General features: G+C 43.6%; 1 protein-coding gene across 2 annotated transcripts in view; it reads left to right on the top strand.

The window, feature by feature from the left end:
- The window catches only part of MELK (maternal embryonic leucine zipper kinase), a 42186-nt gene that overhangs the window by 2174 nt on the left and 19952 nt on the right, over window positions 1-20060 (top strand). The window contains exons 2-10 of one of the 2 annotated variants that reach the window (XM_061634677.1): window positions 114-208; window positions 1083-1168; window positions 1951-2067; window positions 4765-4908; window positions 5668-5736; window positions 6536-6628; window positions 11250-11348; window positions 17641-17709; window positions 19092-19190. In XM_061634677.1, coding sequence (XP_061490661.1) covers window positions 145-208; window positions 1083-1168; window positions 1951-2067; window positions 4765-4908; window positions 5668-5736; window positions 6536-6628; window positions 11250-11348; window positions 17641-17709; window positions 19092-19190 — 840 coding nt within the window. In that variant the 5' untranslated portion in view covers window positions 114-144. The remainder of the gene's footprint in view (window positions 1-113; window positions 209-1082; window positions 1169-1950; window positions 2068-4764; window positions 4909-5667; window positions 5737-6535; window positions 6629-11249; window positions 11349-17640; window positions 17710-19091; window positions 19191-20060) is intronic. The other variant, XM_061634685.1, reaches the window with a different exon arrangement.

Below are 20060 nucleotides of genomic sequence, written 5' to 3'. Positions count from 1 at the left end.
ATAATTTTTTGAAAATTAAAAAACATAAATATATATGATGATGTTACTGTGGTTATAGTCAGTCATTTGTAATGACTTTCTGGGCATCAGTGATCACTTTTGTGTTCTGTCAGGTACCTAAAGGAGAAACTCTTGCATCTCAACATGGCTGTGGATGATTATGAGGAGCTTCTTAAGTATTATGAAATACACGAAACTGTTGGTACAGGTATGCTCCAGAATAATTTCAAACAGATTGCTAAACATCTCAGTAAAGAGCTATGAAAAGTTTGCTTATTAGATTTATAACCTGCTTTTTGATCAGAGTTCCCTGAATGGGTCTTTGACCGCAAATAAATTTTGTTTTGATTTGATTTGATCAGAGTTCCCTAAAGTAGATGCAACATGTATAAAATGAAAAATAGATAATTGTTAAATGGAGGTAGTCTCCAATAATTCTTTTACTTCCATATTTACTGTGGAATCTAAGCATATTTTTGCACAAGCCACTTTGTTTGATGGGGTGAGCATCGTAGTAAATGCACTTGAGACTGCATTCTTACTTTAGAGCTGTATCATTGCAAGGTAAACCAAAGAAAAAAGACAGGTGCCTGCCCTGAGGAGCTGAATTTTGATAGTCTGAAGCAGCAGAAGGGGCAAAGAGACTGGTAAGAGATAAATACATGCTAATCCAGAGACATCCTGTAATTAGGCTGGATGTTACAATTGAAAATAAGGGGATTAGCCAAAGGTTTCTCAGAAAGGTTTTGAGGAGGAATTTCAAGGAAAAGAAGATGGTACCATGCAGGTATGTAGAAATCATATAATTCTACAGAAAGCGCATAGAAAGCTTGCAATACCTGTAGGGAAGAGTTCCTTATTAAGCAGGTGATAGATGAGGTTAGAGAGCTGCTGGGGTGAGTAACATCTTGGTAGACCCGCTTTTACTGGGCACCCTGTCCTGTGACTCCTAGTAAATGTAAAGTGTGTGTATGTGGTGGACACTGGCGATCTTTCCAGCTAGTTGGGCTCCTTGTACTGATCTCCAGGGTGGAATTGAACCCTAACGTTAAATCTGTTCTGGTTATTTTTTCTTGCTATAGGAGGCTTTGCGAAGGTTAAACTGGCTCGTCACCTGCTTACCGGAGAACAAGTTGCGATAAAAATAATGGACAAGCTGGCCCTTGGGGTGAGTGAGTTTCCCACCCAAGAAAGATGAACTTCATTTGTGCAACTTGTTAACATGGAACTGTCTGGTGACAAAAGAATGGGAATTTCAGGGACTTCTGGAACAACGTTGGGCTCTATTAACACTACCTGGGCAATATGCTTCAGTAACTGAGACCTTAAATTGGCATTCAGTTATTAGTTTTTAAGTATTCATGTTAGTTGGGTGTCTACTGTTCAGCTAGCTACATTATTTTCTGCTTATTCTGCTCAACCTTTTTTCCTTCTGTCTCTCTTGTAGAATTAACCATAGGCTTCTGCTTCCTTTTCTTCTTCCCCTCAGTACAGCCAGCTGTATCTCTCAAGTATGGCTGTGTTGATGAGATGCCCATCATGGTTGCTCAGCTTGAGGCAGCTAGACGAAAAACAGCACACTTATGACATCAGCCATTATACCACTCCTAATTCTCTTGTCACCTTTCTTAGGCCACTGTCTTTCTCCTCTTGGCTTTCAAACAGTTGTTTGGTTTAGGAGGAAGAAATGTATGGGCAGACTTGCAGATGTGTGGGGCAGAGGATCCTTATTTGGTGCACATTGTCTGCTATAAAGGAGTCTACATTAAATGACTTATTTCTCACTTAGGGGTTACATAAAATTCACTAAGTGTTGTATAGAGATTAAAGAACACGACAGTTCCTGACTGTAGCAATTTCATAAGCATGATATAAAAGTATGGGGAGGGAAGAAGAGTTGCTAACATGGCATACAATTACTGGAAACAGGGCAAAATTTATTTCTCCCAGGATGACTTGCCTCGCATCAAAACGGAAATTGAAGCTATGAAGAGCTTAAGCCACCAGAACATATGTCGGTTATATCACGTGATTGAGACACCAAAGAAGATATTTATGGTTCTAGAGGTAAGATTTGAAATGAATTTTTTAAAGATTTGCTTCTTATGTTCAGTTATAAGTTCCTGCTGTGTACAAGGTCTGGCCTGAGAAAGACAAGGCCTCTGTGCTTCTCATATTATACACTGTCTTGTTCTGTTCGCTAAGTAAAGTGTTATCAAGACTTTTCTCTCTGGATTCCATTTGCATTATTTAAGTGACTTTGCTAACACGAGACTCTGCAGGATGGGAACAAAAGTGTCTCATCACCTCATCTTGAGATTTGGTACAAAACTCTGTGCACGTAAACCCCAAGCAAAACCCTCTTCTGGCATCTTAATACAGTTTAAAAAATGTTGTTTTTTACCTTGTCCATGTTAATGTGAAAAGTTTTTCAGTCATGGAATTCTAGAGCTGGGCAGTAGCAATCATGTTCTGTCTAAACCCACGTTCTTCAATGTAGATTAATTTATATGCCACTCTTGCACTAAAGGTATCCAGAGTGGGACTCTACAGAGTACAGAAGCATGCATTTGTTAGCTTACTGGACTGTACCACACCAATATTTTAAGTTATGAACAAAACATATTTGGTTGTGGGGGGGAAAGCTGACAGAAACATCAGGAAGGAATTAAATGGAGAGAGGAAAGGGGAGCAGGAACTGGGCTCTTGAGAGCTACTAAAACTAAGTGCAGAAGACCAATTTGTCCTTGGGTCTCAACCTAGGGTAACTAACTGGGATCCCCACAGGCTACATAATGTTCCCAAAGCAGCTTTATGAGCCTCTGGAAGGCCTCAAAAATGTTAATCAAGGTGTGGAAACGAAGGTTGCTACATCCCATTTGTAAGAGACGTACATCTTCCTGTATATATCTTTCATATAGATGTTTTTCTATTGTATGCGTTGGCACTGGTCTCCTGACTTCCTACAATCTGTTTCTTGAGGCATCTTCAAGAAGCCTGTTGCACAGCGCTCTGGAGTCGGAGTCGGGAGCAATTTGGGGTGGAGTCGGAGTCGGGAGCAATTTGGGGTGGAGTCGGAGTCGGGAGCAATTTGGGGTGGAGTCGGAGTCGGGAGCAATTTGGGGTGGAGTCGGAGTCGGGAGCAATTTGGGGTGGAGTCGGGAGCAATTTGGGGTGGAGTCGGGAGCAATTTGGGGTGGAGTCGGGAGCAATTTGGGGTGGAGTCGGGAGCAATTTGGGGTGGAGTCGGGAGCAATTTGGGGTGGAGTCGGGAGCAATTTGGGGTGGCGTCGGGAGCAATTTGGGGTGGCGTCGGGAGCAATTTGGGGTGGCGTCGGGAGCAATTTGGGGTGGCGTCGGGAGCAATTTGGGGTGGCGTCGGGAGCAATTTGGGGTGGCGTCGGGAGCAATTTGGGGTGGCGTCGGGAGCAATTTGGGGTGGCGTCGGGAGCAATTTGGGGTGGCGTCGGGAGCAATTTGGGGTGGCGTCGGGAGCAATTTGGGGTGGCGTCGGGAGCAATTTGGGGTGGCGTCGGGAGCAATTTGGGGTGGCGTCGGGAGCAATTTGGGGTGGCGTCGGGAGCAATTTGGGGTGGCGTCGGGAGCAATTTGGGGTGGCGTCGGGAGCAATTTGGGGTGGCGTCGGGAGCAATTTGGGGTGGCGTCGGGAGCAATTTGGGGTGGCGTCGGGAGCAATTTGGGGTGGCGTCGGGAGCAATTTGGGGTGGCGTCGGGAGCAATTTGGGGTGGCGTCGGGAGCAATTTGGGGTGGCGTCGGGAGCAATTTGGGGTGGCGTCGGGAGCAATTTGGGGTGGCGTCGGGAGCAATTTGGGGTGGCGTCGGGAGCAATTTGGGGTGGCGTCGGGAGCAATTTGGGGTGGCGTCGGGAGCAATTTGGGGTGGCGTCGGGAGCAATTTGGGGTGGCGTCGGGAGCAATTTGGGGTGGCGTCGGGAGCAATTTGGGGTGGCGTCGGGAGCAATTTGGGGTGGCGTCGGGAGCAATTTGGGGTGGCGTCGGGAGCAATTTGGGGTGGCGTCGGGAGCAATTTGGGGTGGCGTCGGGAGCAATTTGGGGTGGCGTCGGGAGCAATTTGGGGTGGCGTCGGGAGCAATTTGGGGTGGCGTCGGGAGCAATTTGGGGTGGCGTCGGCGTCGGGAGCAATTTGGGGTGGCGTCGGCGTCGGGAGCAATTTGGGGTGGCGTCGGCGTCGGGAGCAATTTGGGGTGGCGTCGGCGTCGGGAGCAATTTGGGGTGGCGTCGGCGTCGGGAGCAATTTGGGGTGGCGTCGGCGTCGGGAGCAATTTGGGGTGGCGTCGGCGTCGGGAGCAATTTGGGGTGGCGTCGGGACAGTAGAAAAATAGAGGAGTCTGAGTCGGAGTTGAAGGTTTGGTGTACCAACTCCACAGCCCTGCTGTTGCACATATATGCATGCCACTGATGGTTTCCCTGCCTGTGAAGCCCTTGCTACTTGCTGCTTTTCTTATTAGAGAACCTGCTCATCTCTTGGTGGGTTGCATTCTGCTAGGGTCTCAAGATTAAAGGTGCTGCCTGGAGGTACAGATGTTGGCCTTCCTATGTATTAAATGTTCCACCCAAGGTGCCTCTGGTTACCAGAGAGCTGGAAACTTCCAATTCCTTAAACAAACCCTTGATCTGGCATGCATGAGAGCTTCCAGATTTCTAGATGCTGTTTTGTTGGCTTCTAAATTAGCCGTTACCTCTGAAACACGATTGCCTTCTCTCTTTTTTTTTTCACTGCAGTACTGCCCTGGAGGAGAGCTGTTTGACTATATAATTGCCAAGGATCGCTTAGCTGAAGAGGAAGCACGTATATTTTTTCGCCAAATTGTAGCTGCAATTGCATACGTACACAGTCAGGGGTACGCTCACAGGGATCTTAAACCGGTAAGTGTGGAAGGTTGTAGCAGAGTTTCCATGGGAATAATCAGCTATATACCAGACCCCAAATGGTTTACAGTGTTGGCTGCTACTTTCATTTTGGACCAGAAGCCTGCAGCTAAAGAAGCAACTTGCTGGTCCAAATCAGTGTGTGACATTTGCCCTTGCTGCCCTGGTATCCGCTGCTCTTTGGTTCTTGTTGCAGCGTTACCATTGGCAGATCACGGTGCTGCGGTGACAATAGAAGCCACAACCATGTTAAAGTCTAGGCTCTGTGCCTGGCAAGTTGATGCTCCCTAGCCAACAATCCTTGGTCCTTCAAGCTTTGCCTACCCTCTTGTTTCCTTCCAGCAGTGCGCTATCTACTTTGTCTCGCTTCCTTCGGCCACCCTCCTTCAACTAAACTAAACCAGTATCCCTAGTGTTCTCCCTCACCAGCCAAACTGACAACTTTTTCATCCTTTGTAGAAGCTGCATTGTGAATAGCTTAGTTTTCTGAGCATCTGATCATCATCTGCATCTGCGCCCGCCTGGTGTCAGAGTTTGCCGATAGCTTAATATCTTTTGATTTTCCTCCAGTTCTTTTCTTCAGCTTGATCTACTAAGGGTCCATCTGTTGTCCCCTTCTTCTGTGGTAATCTGTACATGTGTGTTTGGGGTTGGGTATTTGACTGATTGGCTTCCTCCTCTTCAGAAATAGCTGCATTTCCAGCACAGGGTTACTGTGTAAATTCACTTGCTCTAACATGCAATCTCTCTTGTCAGGAGAACTTGCTAATTGATGCTGAGCATAACCTGAAGCTGATAGACTTTGGTCTCTGTGCAAAACCATTGGTAAGTTTGTTCAAAGCAATGAACTGTCATTTTTGCCTTTGGCAGTAGTAAGTACCAAATGCAATTGCCATGATCCAGGTGAGATGATTGCTGTTTCACCTCCAAAGCAAACCATGCCTCCAGTTTCCTGTCTTTCTCCTCTGATTGATAGATGCATTCTGACTAAAGCTGAATTTAAATAGCCCCGTTCAGCAATGGGCATGTTGAAGCCCAGCCATTCACTTTGTTCGTACTGAATGGTGTAATGTGATATGGTTTGTGTTTGGATTGCATGCCTCTTTTTCCCCCAAGCTGGGTTTTTCCTCTTTACTCCATTGTAGCTCTTCCCAGTACAATACTGAAGCAAGACAAAACCAGTGCAGAATTTTAGGCTGTTGGTTTCAACAGATTGTTGGACTTCTGTTTGTAAAGGATTGGAAATCGAGGATCCTGATCAGAGTTTTCCCAGAGCTCGTGGACAGCTTTTTGCCTTTTTATCTTTGTGTGAGGTAGTCCTATATATGTTAGAACTGAATTTAAGAAGGTTAGAGCACTGTGACAGGCCAAAGGGCAACAGGGTGCTGTCATTTTTTGGGTGCAGCTAACAAGCGAGCCTTAAGGTATGTGAGGGCTAGAATGGCTGAAGGATGAAAGACAAGAATGTGATAAATTAAATCATTGTTCACTGAGGAAGCAGTCCTCTGCTTTTAGTTCCTTGGGCATTTTGAGCTGACAATGCCCACTGTGAGTTGTATGTGTATCTAGGTGAAGTGCAAAATGTATCCTGTTGCAGATGTAGCTTACTCTGTCCTTGCTGTAGGGTGGTCTGGATTACCATCTAAGCACTTGTTGTGGAAGTCCAGCCTATGCAGCGCCGGAGCTGATTCAGGGCAAAGCTTACATTGGCTCAGAGGTACTGTAGCGTATTCCTTAATATTTCCCAACTGACTCTTGCATATACATTTTTCTCACAAAATGGCCACCATGTATATTTAACAAAGTCTGTTCGCTTTCAACAGCTATAGAAAAATTCTAATGGGGCATATGTAACAACAGCATATGTGGAACATACCGTATATTCCGGCGTATAAGACGACTGGGCATATAAGACGACCCCCAACTTTTCCAGTTAAAATATAGAGTTTGGGATATACTCTCCGTATAAGACTACCCCTGTTTATGACATGCAAGCGATGTACCTTACCGGCGATTGGCTGGTTGTTGTATACAAAGCCTATCGTGCGAAGGCAAGAATGTCTTTGAAGTCAAGACTAGGGGCGTCAGGCCCCTCCCACTCTCCAGTTCATTCTTGCCTTCCTTTTTTTTTTTCAATAATTTTTATTCAGATTTTCATAAAACATACAAGACGAAATCATAAAACATTCAAAGACAAAAAACAAAATCAAAAATAGTTAAACAAAAAGAAAAAAAGAAAAAAAAAACAAAAATAAAAAATAAAGAGTAAAATATTGACTTCCCATTTGTCAAAGATCAAATCAGTTATAAGTCTATAATATATAACAATCCTGTCTCTTAAGTCATATTATAAAATCACTTTCCTCCAGTAGTTATCTTACTTAATCATCAAATCTCATAAACATTACTTTATTCTTTCCACAAAAAGTCAGAGAGGTTTCAATTCTTTAAGAAATATATCTATCAATTTTTTTTTCCAGATAAGCATATCGATTAATCCATCTCATTACTAATTATGATAATCTTATTGTCATAACCATAGTCAAAATAAACATTTCAATTAATCCATCACATCAGAATCTGTTAGGTTCAGTAATTTCAGTAGCCATTGTTCTATTATCCCTATTAGTTCCATTTTCCATCTTCCATCTTCAGTAGTCTTGTTAAGTCCAGTAATTTCAGTATCCAATCTTCCATTATCAGTATTCCATAATAATCTTGCTGTCAAAGCCATAGTCATATAGTAAGAGTCTGATGGGAATTACCTCTATCCCAAATATTTTCTTGCCATCCATTCTGAATAGGTTGCTGAAATACTGCTGTAAAATCATATCTGTTCTTTTTTTCAAAATACACTGGGTCATCTCTTGAAAGTTTTTCCATTGTCACATGGCTGCAGTTAATTCCATAGATTTTCTCTATATTGGGCTCCATCACATCATTCCAGTCCAGAAGATTATCCATGCCATTGATAACTTTATCTCTAGAATCTTCATTAATTTCTTCAGAGATAACATTGAGTTCCAAACAATAGATTTTATTTCTAAAGTCCATAGACTCCAAATCTTGTTCCTGTTCCACGTTTGTTCCAATCTCCGGGATCTCCTCTCTCACAGGGACCCCTGTTCCAGTCTCCAGGGTCTCCTCTCTCACAGGGACCCCTGTTCCAGTCTCCAGGGTCTCCTCTCTCACAAGGACCCCTATGTCTTTAATCTCCTGTGTCTCCAAACAATAGATTTTGTTTCTAAAGTCCATAGACTCCAAATCTTTTTCCTGTTCCACGTTTGTTCCAATCTCCAGGGTCACCTCTCTCACAGGGACCCCTATATCTTTAATCTCCTGCTTCATTTTACTCAATTCAATTTTCAGCTCCTTACAACCCTGTCGCAGGTTTTGTTTCGTTATCTCAATCTCATCCATTATTTTCTGAAACATAGTTATTTCCAGATTCTCAGCCACTTTCTTAATTGCCATTTTAAAAGAAAAATATAGGAAAACCACTTCTTATTTCAGCAACAATTGGGTTAATACTCCAAACTTGGTGACATCACAGTATAAACAGAGCAGACAGCCTTATCTCTCCATGCTTAAGTAAACAAAATGCAGTTCCCAGGATCGAAACAATTAATGGCGGTCGTCAGGAAACAGATTCGTCAAAATAAAATAGACCAAAAAGAGAGTAGTCTCAGACAATATAATATTCTTCAAAATAAAAATCTGGAATAGAAATCCCTCTTCTGTGTATATCTTTAGAATGCAAATCCAGGACAGCTTTTTGCAACAAAAACAGAGATAAGCTATTAATTAGTGAGTAGCAGAGAGAAGTTATGGCTCCCCAGTGAGATGTCAAAAACCGATCAATCTGGCAAATCTCTTTTAAACAGCAACAATTTAAGTCAAGTAAAAGAAAAATATAGAAAGAAGGGTGCTTGCCTGTTAGTGCGTTCTCTCTTAGAAGATAAGATGAACGTTCGCTTTATCAGATAGAGCTTGTTGTTGAAAATCCGTCCCACCTTCGTCGGCTGGACCTCGTCCCATAAATTAATGAGATCTGGTCGTCCCAACAAAAATAGGCTTTGAGGTTAATCTCTTCGTTTCTCCCTACCCGGGAGAAGTTTAATCAGTCAAAAAAAAAAAAAATCTGACTGATATATCTGAATAAGCTTCTTTTGAGGCAGGAGCCCGTCTCAAAAGCAGGCACAGGCTAAGTCACCCTTCCCGGAAGTCCCAGTTCATTCTTGCCTTCCTACAAACAAGATTGAGATCCTATAGCGTAGCATTTAGCTAAGTATTTGTTTGTGTGTTTGTTTGACAGGGTGCGGAGGTAGTGTTTCTTGTGTGTCTCCCTAGTCCTTCCCTTCCCCTGTCTTGCTTTTCACTGCTTATTTCAGCTTATTTCATTTACCCGGGCAGTTTATTTTCCCTGTTGATTGTCTGACGGCCCCTAGAGCGACCGCGGCTGCAGGTCTCTACGGCTTTGGCCGTTTCTGAGCTTTTCCCCCTGAGTTCTGTCACAGCCCTTGCGAGCTTGCGGCTGTGACTTTCTCGTAGCGGCTTTTCTGGGCTGGGCTGCCTCGAGCTGCGTTCTGTGGCATCGTTGGAGAGACCATGGCTGCGGTTCTCTCTCAGGCGGGAGCTTGCGGCTGCGGCTCCCTGCCTTTCCCCGCCACCTCTTTTTAGCTTGCCCGGGTATTGCTGCGCTCCACGGGAGCCTGCGGCTCTCTCAGGGAGATTCTTTTTCCTTAGCCGCACTCCGCTGCTTTAAATTCCGCCGTGGAGAGCTCTGCAGTTGGCGCCGTCGGCTGCTTGTCCCTGCTGCCTTACACTTCACAGTATTCTCCTGGCCGTCCCTTCCTGGGGTTTTTCTTTTTCAGAGCCGCTAGTGCGGCTATCGGCCCCGCGGCTGCTCCTGCAAGCCTGTGCTGGGCAGTTTCTCCCCAGTTCAACAGCATACGGCCGCCATTGCCCCTTCTTCTCCGTCATTTTTTGACTTAATTTTCCCGTTCTTTTTCAGCACCCAGCGTATAAGACGGCCCCCGACTTTTGAGAAGATTTTCCTGGGTTAAAAAGTCGTCTTATACGCCAGAATATACGGTGTATATATATATATATATATATATATATATATATATATATATATATATATATATATATATATCTCCAGCATCCTGCAAAGTTGTGGTCCTAGTTTCTTTTGTTGTTCTGCAGTCTGACACTGTTCCTCTGTTACCTTAGTGCAGGGGTAGCTGATGTGGTGTCCTCCAGATGTTGCTGGATTTCAGTTCCCATCAGCCCCAGCCAACGTGGCCAATGGCAGGCATGATGGGAGTTGGAGTCCAACAACATCTGGAAGACAAAGATGGCTACCCCTACCTTAGCATGATTAGTTTTGTGTGGGGCTGCTTCCCATGCTGCTTCATGAGGCTCTCATATACAAGCCCACATGGAAGGGGCATGTATTGTGTTTACTTCCTTGATCCCTGGCCAGCAACTTAACTTTAATTCAGACAGGAACCCTATCTTATTTATTACATTCTTATAGTCTCCCTTTCCTCCCAGGAGCTCAAGGTGGCATATAAGATCCTCCCTCTTCTCACTCCCCACCTCACCCCTTCATCCTCACAATCACATTTCTGGCCCAACATTATCCAGTGAATTTTGTGGCTGAGTGGGGATTTGAGCCTAGCTGAACCCCAGTTCTACCCTTGACACTCTGACCGCTACACCATGCTGGCTTGAAGGGCCAACATAATCAGTTCTGCTCACTTTGTTGCAGGTGCCCGGGCACTGTCAAGCATCTTTTAACCCCCTTTTTTCTCCCAGTGATCTCTGCAATGTGGAAGTGGGAAGAAGCTAGGCAACTAAGATGGAGGTGGTCTTGCTCTCCTTTTGGAGGATTTGAAAGATGGAGAGGAAGGCTGGGTTTTGTTGGTGAAATACTTTGGAGGCACAGGGCTAAAACAAACCAGCGCTTCTCTTCTTCCTTCCTTCCAAAAAAAGACCACCACAGGCCGGGAGTTGGAGTTTGTTCTTGTAGGGCAGTGCTTCTGAGGTTCCACACTGTTGCAGGGGTGATTACCACTCCAGCAACGTGGTTGGCAGAAAGACTGGGGCTCATGGTGCTCACCAGTGTGTGGCAGCACAACCTTCATGCTGCATGTGGCAAGCAGTAATGTGGATCCCTAAGGGCTAAACATTAAAAGATGGTAGTCAGTATCTTCTGTGCATGGATGAAAGTGACTTTTTATATGTTAACATATACTAGGGCTGAGTGGAAGGTTTGTGTGTGAAATGACTAGACCTGTGGTTTTAATCATTTTATCTGCTTATCATTCCAGGCTGATATTTGGAGCATGGGAGTTCTCTTGTATGCTCTCCTCTGTGGATTTCTACCATTTGATGATGATAATGTTATGGTGCTCTACAAGAAAATAGTGGTATGTATCCTGGCATAGGTCCTATTTCCAGGACTTGGATCTTCATGCTTAAGTGAGGATGCTTGACCAGGTGCTATGGGAGATATCTGTTTCCTGGAGCTTAGTTTATAAAAATATTTTTTATGAATGTGCGGTATACAAATATCAAACCAGTTTACAACTCTTTTCCCTACAAAGTGCCTTTTTATAGCTTTTAAAACTTGTTCGCTTGATCTTGCTGATTTTCACAGAAGCCTGAAGGTTCTCCTTGGAAACATTCCAGTGTTTGTGTCTCTTTAGAGCCCATTGTGGAACTTTAACAATTAAGCTCTAGTATTTTTTCCCTCTTCCCCCCCTCAAAAAAAAAACACCCCAGTACTCTGTTAATGACCGTTTGGCTATTGGCTATCTTAACAGGAGGGCATCAAAGGTCTTTCATTGTGAGACAGCCTTATAGGAAATCTGTTAAATGTGCTCATATGTGGTGAGAGGCCAATGCAGCAGCTTTGACATGCACAAAAACTTGTGCAGTGAGAAGCAGCCACATAATTTAATCCACCCAGGGTCATTTCCTCTCTTGCACCATGGCCAGGTGTGTAATTCCTCTTTTTATGCTGCATGTATTGGCCTTGGGAGGGTGTGGTGGTGATATTACTCACCACATCAAGGAAATGAAGGATATGGGCTTCCTATAGAGTGGAAAACGTGGTTATTGCTTAGAGGATCTGTGTGTTTTTTCTGTCTCTCCTCCACAACCACCCCCGCTTGCTAGAGCAGTCGGCTAGGAAAATGTGCATATTAGTGACAAGGCAAGCTCTGTATATCATCTGGCTCTAGGTTTGGTAGTGCACTAAATCTCAATTGTGATAAATATTCAGGTTGGCGCCTTTTTGAATGAAACCCTCTGCAACTGTAACTTCAAACATGATGCTTGTCAATTGAGTCAATTTACACTTGACTGTAAATCCAGCTATGCATCTGCAAACTCGCCTCTGAAGTTTGGCTAACAGCTTGTGCTGAGCTTGATCACAACTCTGCTCAGTATAGGAGATAACCTTTTGGCCTGGAAGGCTGCAGCCTCGGTGGGTACATGCTCTGCATGCAGGAAGTCCTAAATTCTGTAGTCCCAGAATCTCTGGTAGCAGGAAAGAAACTTCTGAGATCCTGGAGAGTCATTGCAAATTAAAGTAGGCTGCGCTAGCCTAGATGGCCCATAGGTCTGACTCTGTGTAAGACAGTGTTGTATGTGTTTATATGTGCTTGACTTAAGAGCTTCCTGGTCTGAGCTGAGAATGAAAGTATAGACTATTTTAAGACTTGGGTTAGGTAGCTAGCTTCATAATCTTCCAGCTGCCTCTTGTAACTTGACTTGCTGCTCATATGTATTCTAATACAGGTTAAAATTAAATTATGCATTGTGGAACTACTTCTTACTCTGTTTGTTTAAGCAGATCTAGGTTTCATGTGAAATAAACTCCTATGTACACTCTGGCTTTTAGAAATGATCTGCAATCAATGTCTTCTAGTCACACGATGAAAAACATTTTGCAAACAGACTCCCTGTCTGTGAGTCCTTAATTTTATTAGGTTTGTCTCTTTGAAGTTGAAGGGTCTTAATTTAGTTTTTTTTCCTAGTGTAAAAGGTTTTCCATGCCCAGACCTCATTTCTGGTCTTCTCTAGCTCTGGAAGCAAGATAATTCGCAAGTCAATGATATGGCTACATGTTATCTTGTTAAAAGGGTGTGTCTAGTTTCTTGCATCCCTTAATTTTTTTGATAATAAGGCCTGCCCTTGGAATAAGGATGTTTTTCCCCCTGGGAAGATCCTCTAACGAAGACCCATGTCTTTCAAATGAATAAACCCTTGGGAACATTATCTCATAGCATCTAGTGAAATTATTTGGTATAATAGTATATTTAAGAACAAAATGTAAAGTTTTTGATAGTGAAGATAGCTGAAATCTAACTCTGGAGAAGCAATTAGCTGCATATCTGGGAGCTGATGCCCACTCTACAAGAGATAGTATGGAGGAGCAAAATTAGGATCAGAGGAACCTAAGCAGAGTTGTGACTTGTGGGCACTGATTATAAATGGGGTGCAAGGAGCTAGTCAAGATAGAGGTAGGGTCCCAGTTAAAGGCACTGCACATTGTAGTTAACAACTTCTGGAGGGTTAGGATGATACAACCTCCTGCTCCTCCCACTAAAGACATCTTAACTGTTTCCCCAAAAGCACGGATGGGGAATGTGTGACCCTCCAGATGTTTCTGGACTCTGACTCCCATTAGCATTAGCCAGAGGTCAGGGATGATGGGAGTTGGAGTCCAACAACATCTGGAGGGCCACATGTTTCCCATCCCTGCCCAAAAGCAATAAAGGAAATGGGGTCCAAATCCTTGCAAAACCTGGCTCCAGTGAGCTAAAGCAGCCAGAAGCTACTGTATTGTTTTGTCAAAAAAATAGATTGTTAGGCTAAGAATAGCTTATTTCCCCTCAAATGACTGGGTGAAAGATGGAAGGGAAAGGCTTCATAATGCCAGTGAACAAGAAGTGAATGAGTCCCCTCTCAGGTGTCTAGTTCTATGGCTTGAATTCACAAGATATTTCATGGGCCTTGAGCCTTTGGATTGCCCTTCTTCTATCACTTACCTGATCACCGAGCAAAGCTTATTTCCTACTTCTAAGGAACAGCTTGCAGTGATTTCCCATCTGCTCTTTGATGGATGAGTGTTCACCACTGATGACTATCGCTTCTAATTCTGCACTCTTAAATTTGGCTTGTCAGAAGTTCTAGAAATGAAGTAGGTAATCAAAAACTATGGCTGACTATACATTTATATTTGGACACTAGACGTACAGACTAAAATGTCCTTGACTCATCCAGTGTAGTGAGGTGACATCTGCAATGATTGAGTGCTATGATGCAGACTGTGGAAAGCTTCAATCATGTGGAGGGTTGGGTATTACACTGGTTATTAACACTGAATTTCATTCACTCTCTTTGACTCCACTCTCCTAGAGACAAGAGGTTTCATGCTTTAATTTTTGTCTGCTTTGGACTTAAAATCTTCTACTGCCTAGACACCCACTTTGGTCTGTTTAACATTTTCTACCAGCTTGCCCATCACTGGTCAAGCTCTGTTGCTGTTACGTTTCAGGATTGACCCTGGAAAGCAACAAATGCTGTGTATTGGGGGTAGTAGAAAATGCAATATCCCAAGGTGCAATTAATAGTAATGGGAGACCTGAACGCTAGGATTGGTCCAAATAACGATGCCCTGGCTGAATCTCCATTATGGGGGGCGATGGAGGTTGAAAATGTTATCCCAGAGTATGGTCAACGCTCAAAAGACCAGAAGGTAAACTATGCGGGAATACGCTTGATCCAACTGGCGGACCGCTTGAATTTGACAATTATAAATGGACACATGAAGGCAGATGCCTTAGCAGAGTATACTTACATTTCGGGACGTGGAAGTAGTGTAGTGGATTATGTGTTGACTTCCCCCCCCTTTGCTCAATCAGATCGCCAACTTTCTAGTAGATGACAGGCTGGAAAGTGACCATCTCCCTTTGATCTGTACTTTGACAGCAATAGGAGGGGGACATCTGGCTACTATTCCTTTCCGCGAAGATACTACACCCGATCTTCGCTATAAAAGACTCCATTGGAACCAACGGATCTCTTTAAAGATGACCAGTTTCTTAGACTCTTCCCAGGGTTTAAACCTAAGATTCCGTATAGCAAATGCTAATGAAATATCTGTTGCTTTACTTGATTACTCTACTCTGACTTCAGCTTTGGAAAATGTTGTTAAAACTACTATGTCACGTCACTCCTGCCGCCCAACTAAACAGTCCCCTTCCAGTTGGTTTGACAAGGAATGCTGGGAGGTCAGGCAAAAGTTGAGAAGTCTCAATATTAATTACAGGAATGGTAAAGCAAGCCTTCTTCCACCTGAATATTATTCAGTCAAAAAGAAATACAAACAGCTAATTGTCTATAAAAAGAGACAAGCTATTCAAGAAGGATGGAAGACTTTAATTAATGCCTCCTTAAATAACTCAAAGCTATTCTGGCCACTAGTCACCGACGCCTTGGGTTCTTCCTCCTCCTTGCAGTGTGCCATCTCTCCTGCCATGTGGGAGCACCACTTTACAGTATTGTTTGCGAATCTTGGGGATAATCCCTTCAGGGCTTCTACTTTGGTAGAGCCCAATTCATTACCAGCCTGGCCCCCTATAGAGCAGAAGGAAGTAGCTACCCTGATCTCCAATTTAAAACCTGGTAAGGCGCCAGGGATAGATACTATACTGCCTGAATTGTTAAAGTCAAACACTGAATGGTGGGCCCCATTGCTTGCTAATCTATTTACCAAAATTAATCTTACTGGCAAGCTCCCTTCAGTTTAGCTCGAGGCGGTGGTTATTCCGGGATTTAAGAAAGGAGATAGAGGTGATCCCACCAACTACAGGCCTATTAGCCTCCTCTCAGTTGTGAGTAAGATCTATGCTAGTGATTTAAATATCAAATTACAAGCCTGGATTGAGGAGGAAGACATCCTGGGGTGGGAGCAGGCAGGTTTTCGAAAGAGTAGATCTACCATTGACCATTGCCTAGTTTTATGACATCTGGCGGAGAAATACATGAGTGGCTCTAACAAGGGCCTTTCCGCCGCTTTTATGGACCTCAAGACGGCTTTCGACTTGGTCCCTAGAGATCTATTATGGGCCAAACTGTCACAGACCTCAATAGATAAGCGACTTTTATATCTGATAAATTGCCTCGATCCGTGTCCGATGTGGGGCACATGATGGTCTTACTTAATCTATTCCTGTCAATGTAGGGGTGCGCCAAGGTTGCGTCCTGGCTCCCACCCTTTTTAATCTTTTTCTCAACGACCTGAGCAGCTACTGCCTTGCAGATAATCTCCATTCCCCGAAATTGGCAGAGGTGAGATGCCCCATACTGCTTTATGCAGATGACGCGGTCCTATTATCTTATTCGAAAGTTGGCCTTCAACGTCTCTTACGTGTTTTTACATTATATTGTAAAAAAACCCTACTTACCATCAATTATGCTAAATCAAAAATCATGATATTCTCACATAGATTTTCAAAAAAGCCATGGAGTATAGAAGGTCAGAAGATTGAGCAGGTCAGGCAATATAGATATCTTGGAATTATATTCTCTTCTTCACTTTCCTGGTCTGCTCATATACAGGCTGCACTCTCATCTGCCAATAACATCTCTAAAGCTACCACCTGCTTCTATTACACCAGGGGTGGCCAATACATTCCGGCTGCCCTTCAAATATTTAAAGTAAAAATCCTCCCGCAGCTTTTATACGGCATCCCTATATGGGTATTGAGTTTCAGCGCTAAAGTTGAGGCAGTACTTTCGCGCTTTTTGCGCTCCATATTTGGGCTGCCACGCTGTGCATCTGCTGCGGGACTCCGACTCGAAGCGGGTTTTACATCAATTGAGTGTTCAGCCTGGCTCCTGGCCTTTAGATTTTGGACTAAAGTGGCCTATGCAGGACCCCCTCTAGGGTATTTACATCTTATATGGAGAGATTCCTTTATAAGTTCCTGGTCCAAAATTTTCAATGAGAAGATAAAGCATCTTGGCCTCTCATTGGATCTTCTGACTACTTGGGACTGGAAGGTAGCAAATCACATCATTGGCCAGCGGATTAGGGACATAGACCTGCAGTACTCAATGTCCGGTGCACGAACATCATGTTCACCGCTTTATTTTGGTCTGAGTTTCCTCTTCCCAAATCCTGCGGCCTACCTTGAAAAATTGACTCTATCGCAATATAGATTCTTGTTCACCAGAGCCAGATTTAACTGCCTCCAATCTGCAATTCTTGTTGGCCGTTTCCAGGGAATTCCCCAGGAAAGGCGTTTCTGTTTCTGTAAGCCGGGGGAGACTGAAAGCATCGATCACATTTTATTTGTCTGTGAGTTATACAAGGATGCTCGTATCAAACTGATCCTCCCAATTACTAAAACTTTCCCGGCTAGACCTATTGAGTGGCTATTGCATTACCTTCTATCCGACAAGGATAAGGCCATTACTGAATCAGTCGCTAAGTTTCTTTGTATAGCTCAGATTTTACGAAAAAGGAAACTCGGTGCTAGTTCAAATTTTTAAACAAAGCATTATTGTTGATAATGTATTGAGTTTTAATTTGTTGGGATAATTGTTTAAATCGCTTGTATTGTGGGTCATTGACTGCATAATAAAAATTTGATTTGATTTGACTAATTCGCCAACTAGAACTAATGCTAAAATCTTTCTCTACAGAGGGGGAAATATGAGACTCCAAAATGGCTCTTGCCTGGCAGTGTACTGCTTCTACACCAAATGCTGCAGGTAATAATAAAGTAAGCCGAGCCCTGTGGATCAGGCCTATGGCCCATTTAGTCCTGAAAGTCCACAAGCAGGGCCTAAGTGCAACAGCGCTCTCCCTACCTGCCATTTCCAGCAGCTGGTATTCCCAACAACTGGTATTCAGGGGCATATTGCCTCCAACAGTGGCGTTGGAGCACAGCCATTGTGGCTAGTAGCCATTGATAGCCTTATCCTCTATGAATTTGTGTCATCCAAGTTGGTGGCCATGGCTACATCCTATGAGAGCCGCTTCTAGCAAATGCCTTCCTTTATCTGGGTTGGTCTCATAAGAGCAGTGGCTTAAGGAACTGGGATGGAGGCATATTGGTAGAGACCACAATGAAGAACCCTGCGGGATCAAACCAGAGGTCCATCTGGTTTGTCTGGTCCAACATCCTGTTTTCCGTGGTGGCCAGGCAGATGCTTCCAGGAAGCTCTCAATCGAGGCATTAAAGCTATAGTCCTCCTTTGTTTTGTCCCTCAGCAACTGGTGTAGAGACATGCTGCTTCTGGACCTTCCATCCATCATAGCCAATAGTCCTGTTCTCCATATGAATTTGTCTCATCCCTTTTTACAGTATTGCATCTTTTTTAATATATAGAATACATGAAGGCTTCAATTTGTGCAGCTGTTGTAAAAATCATGCAAAAAGCAAGTGCTACTCTTTTGTTTACCCCACCTTTTTTCTTTTAAAAGGGAGGGGGGCTCAAGCTGCCAAACATGAGTAGGAAATAAAGATGGATGTGACCTGACTACCCCCTCCTGCCAGTTGCAGGGATGCAAGTTACTGATCATGGTGGGTTCGGTGGTTACCATGGCACTAACAGTATCTTAGTTATTCTTATTTATGGAATTTCTGGCTTGCCCTTCTTCCCAGAAGGAGCCCAGGGCCACAAACAAGAGACAAAGCTGTAAACATCTTAAGCATCTTTTAAAAGTAAACATCTTAAAAAGCAAGCCTGGGAAACGGTTTCTAGTTAAGAAGCTTGTTAAGAGGAAGGTCTTCAGTAGGCACCAGAAAGATAACAGAGATGGTGCCTGTCTAATATTTAAGGGGAGGGAATTCTTACCGTTTCTTAACTCCTGCTGAATATTAAAGCAAATTAATGGAGCATTGCATCCCTGAAATTGGGGCTGATGAAATGACTTGTTACTGTTATCCTGAAAAGCAAAGGGATATAATCGTGGCTTTAAGGACAAAACTTAAGAAATGTCCTGGAAAAATATTGTGGGGTTTTTTTTGCATTGCATAACTACACAAGCCCCTGCTTTATTGCAGAGGAATGCTAAAATATTTGGCACACCTATTTATTCCAATTAACGTAACTATTTCCTGAAATGCACCTCTCTTCTTGCCCACTAGGTGGACCCAAAGAAACGGATCATGGTTAAACATCTCTTAAATCACCCATGGCTCATGCACGGCTATTCATTTGCTGTCCAATGGCAAAGTAAATACCCTGTGAGTAAACTAATTCATATGAACAAGAGTATATAACTAAGCTGAACCTAGGCTAGCATGGAATGGGTAACAAGGCAAAGCATATCTCCTAATGAGAGTGTAGCATTAAATTTCATGTTTTAGGCCCTTCACAGGGCGTATTCTTAAAAGGATTCAGACTTTTTAAAGGAAGTGAAAGAGATCATGGTATTCTTGCTTGATGGAGCCACCCGCCAAGCATGTTGTGTGCTGCCTTTGCCAATGACCAGTGCAAGTCTCCTGTGGGTCTCTAGGCTGGAACTGAAGGGCAGGCTGTGCCTTTTATTCTATACTGGCCTACTGTTATGAGCCTTTTAAGAACTTACATAACATACTTAACTTGAGCCATATGCATGTGAAGTATTAAGCTGTACTTTGAAAAAACCTCTGATTTGCTTGGTATTCAACAGCAGTGATTTTTATATTTACATTTTTCTAAATTTACACTTTTGACTAATTGGTCACTGCTTTTTTTCTCACTAAAGTGATACAGAACACATAATTGTATAGCTCAATGTTAGGCTGCTTCTGGCTCCCAGGCCTGCTTAGCCCCCCCCCCAAGCCATTTTGGGCAAACCACCCCACCTCCAGTCTTGAAGTTGTTGTTTCCTGCACCCAACATCATATACAAGCCATGACTAAAATGAAGAAGCAACTGAAGCATACTTAGTGTGTGTTCCCAGTCTTTCCTGACTTGAATTTAAGCCAGAGATGCACAAGATCTTCCTTTGCAGCTGCAACTTCAGCCAATGGAAACCTGTCAAAGTGGCCTGCAGTGACCGTGGAAGTGATTCAGCCGCGTACACATACAGCTACACTAGCAGAACAACTTCAACTAGTGCAAGGGAATTT

Source organism: Rhineura floridana, chromosome 1, assembly GCF_030035675.1.
Source record: "Rhineura floridana isolate rRhiFlo1 chromosome 1, rRhiFlo1.hap2, whole genome shotgun sequence".
Taxonomy (NCBI): Eukaryota; Metazoa; Chordata; class Lepidosauria; order Squamata; family Rhineuridae; genus Rhineura; species Rhineura floridana.
The sequence above is the reverse complement of the archived record's forward strand: the minus strand, read 5'-3'. Positions and strand labels throughout refer to the sequence as shown.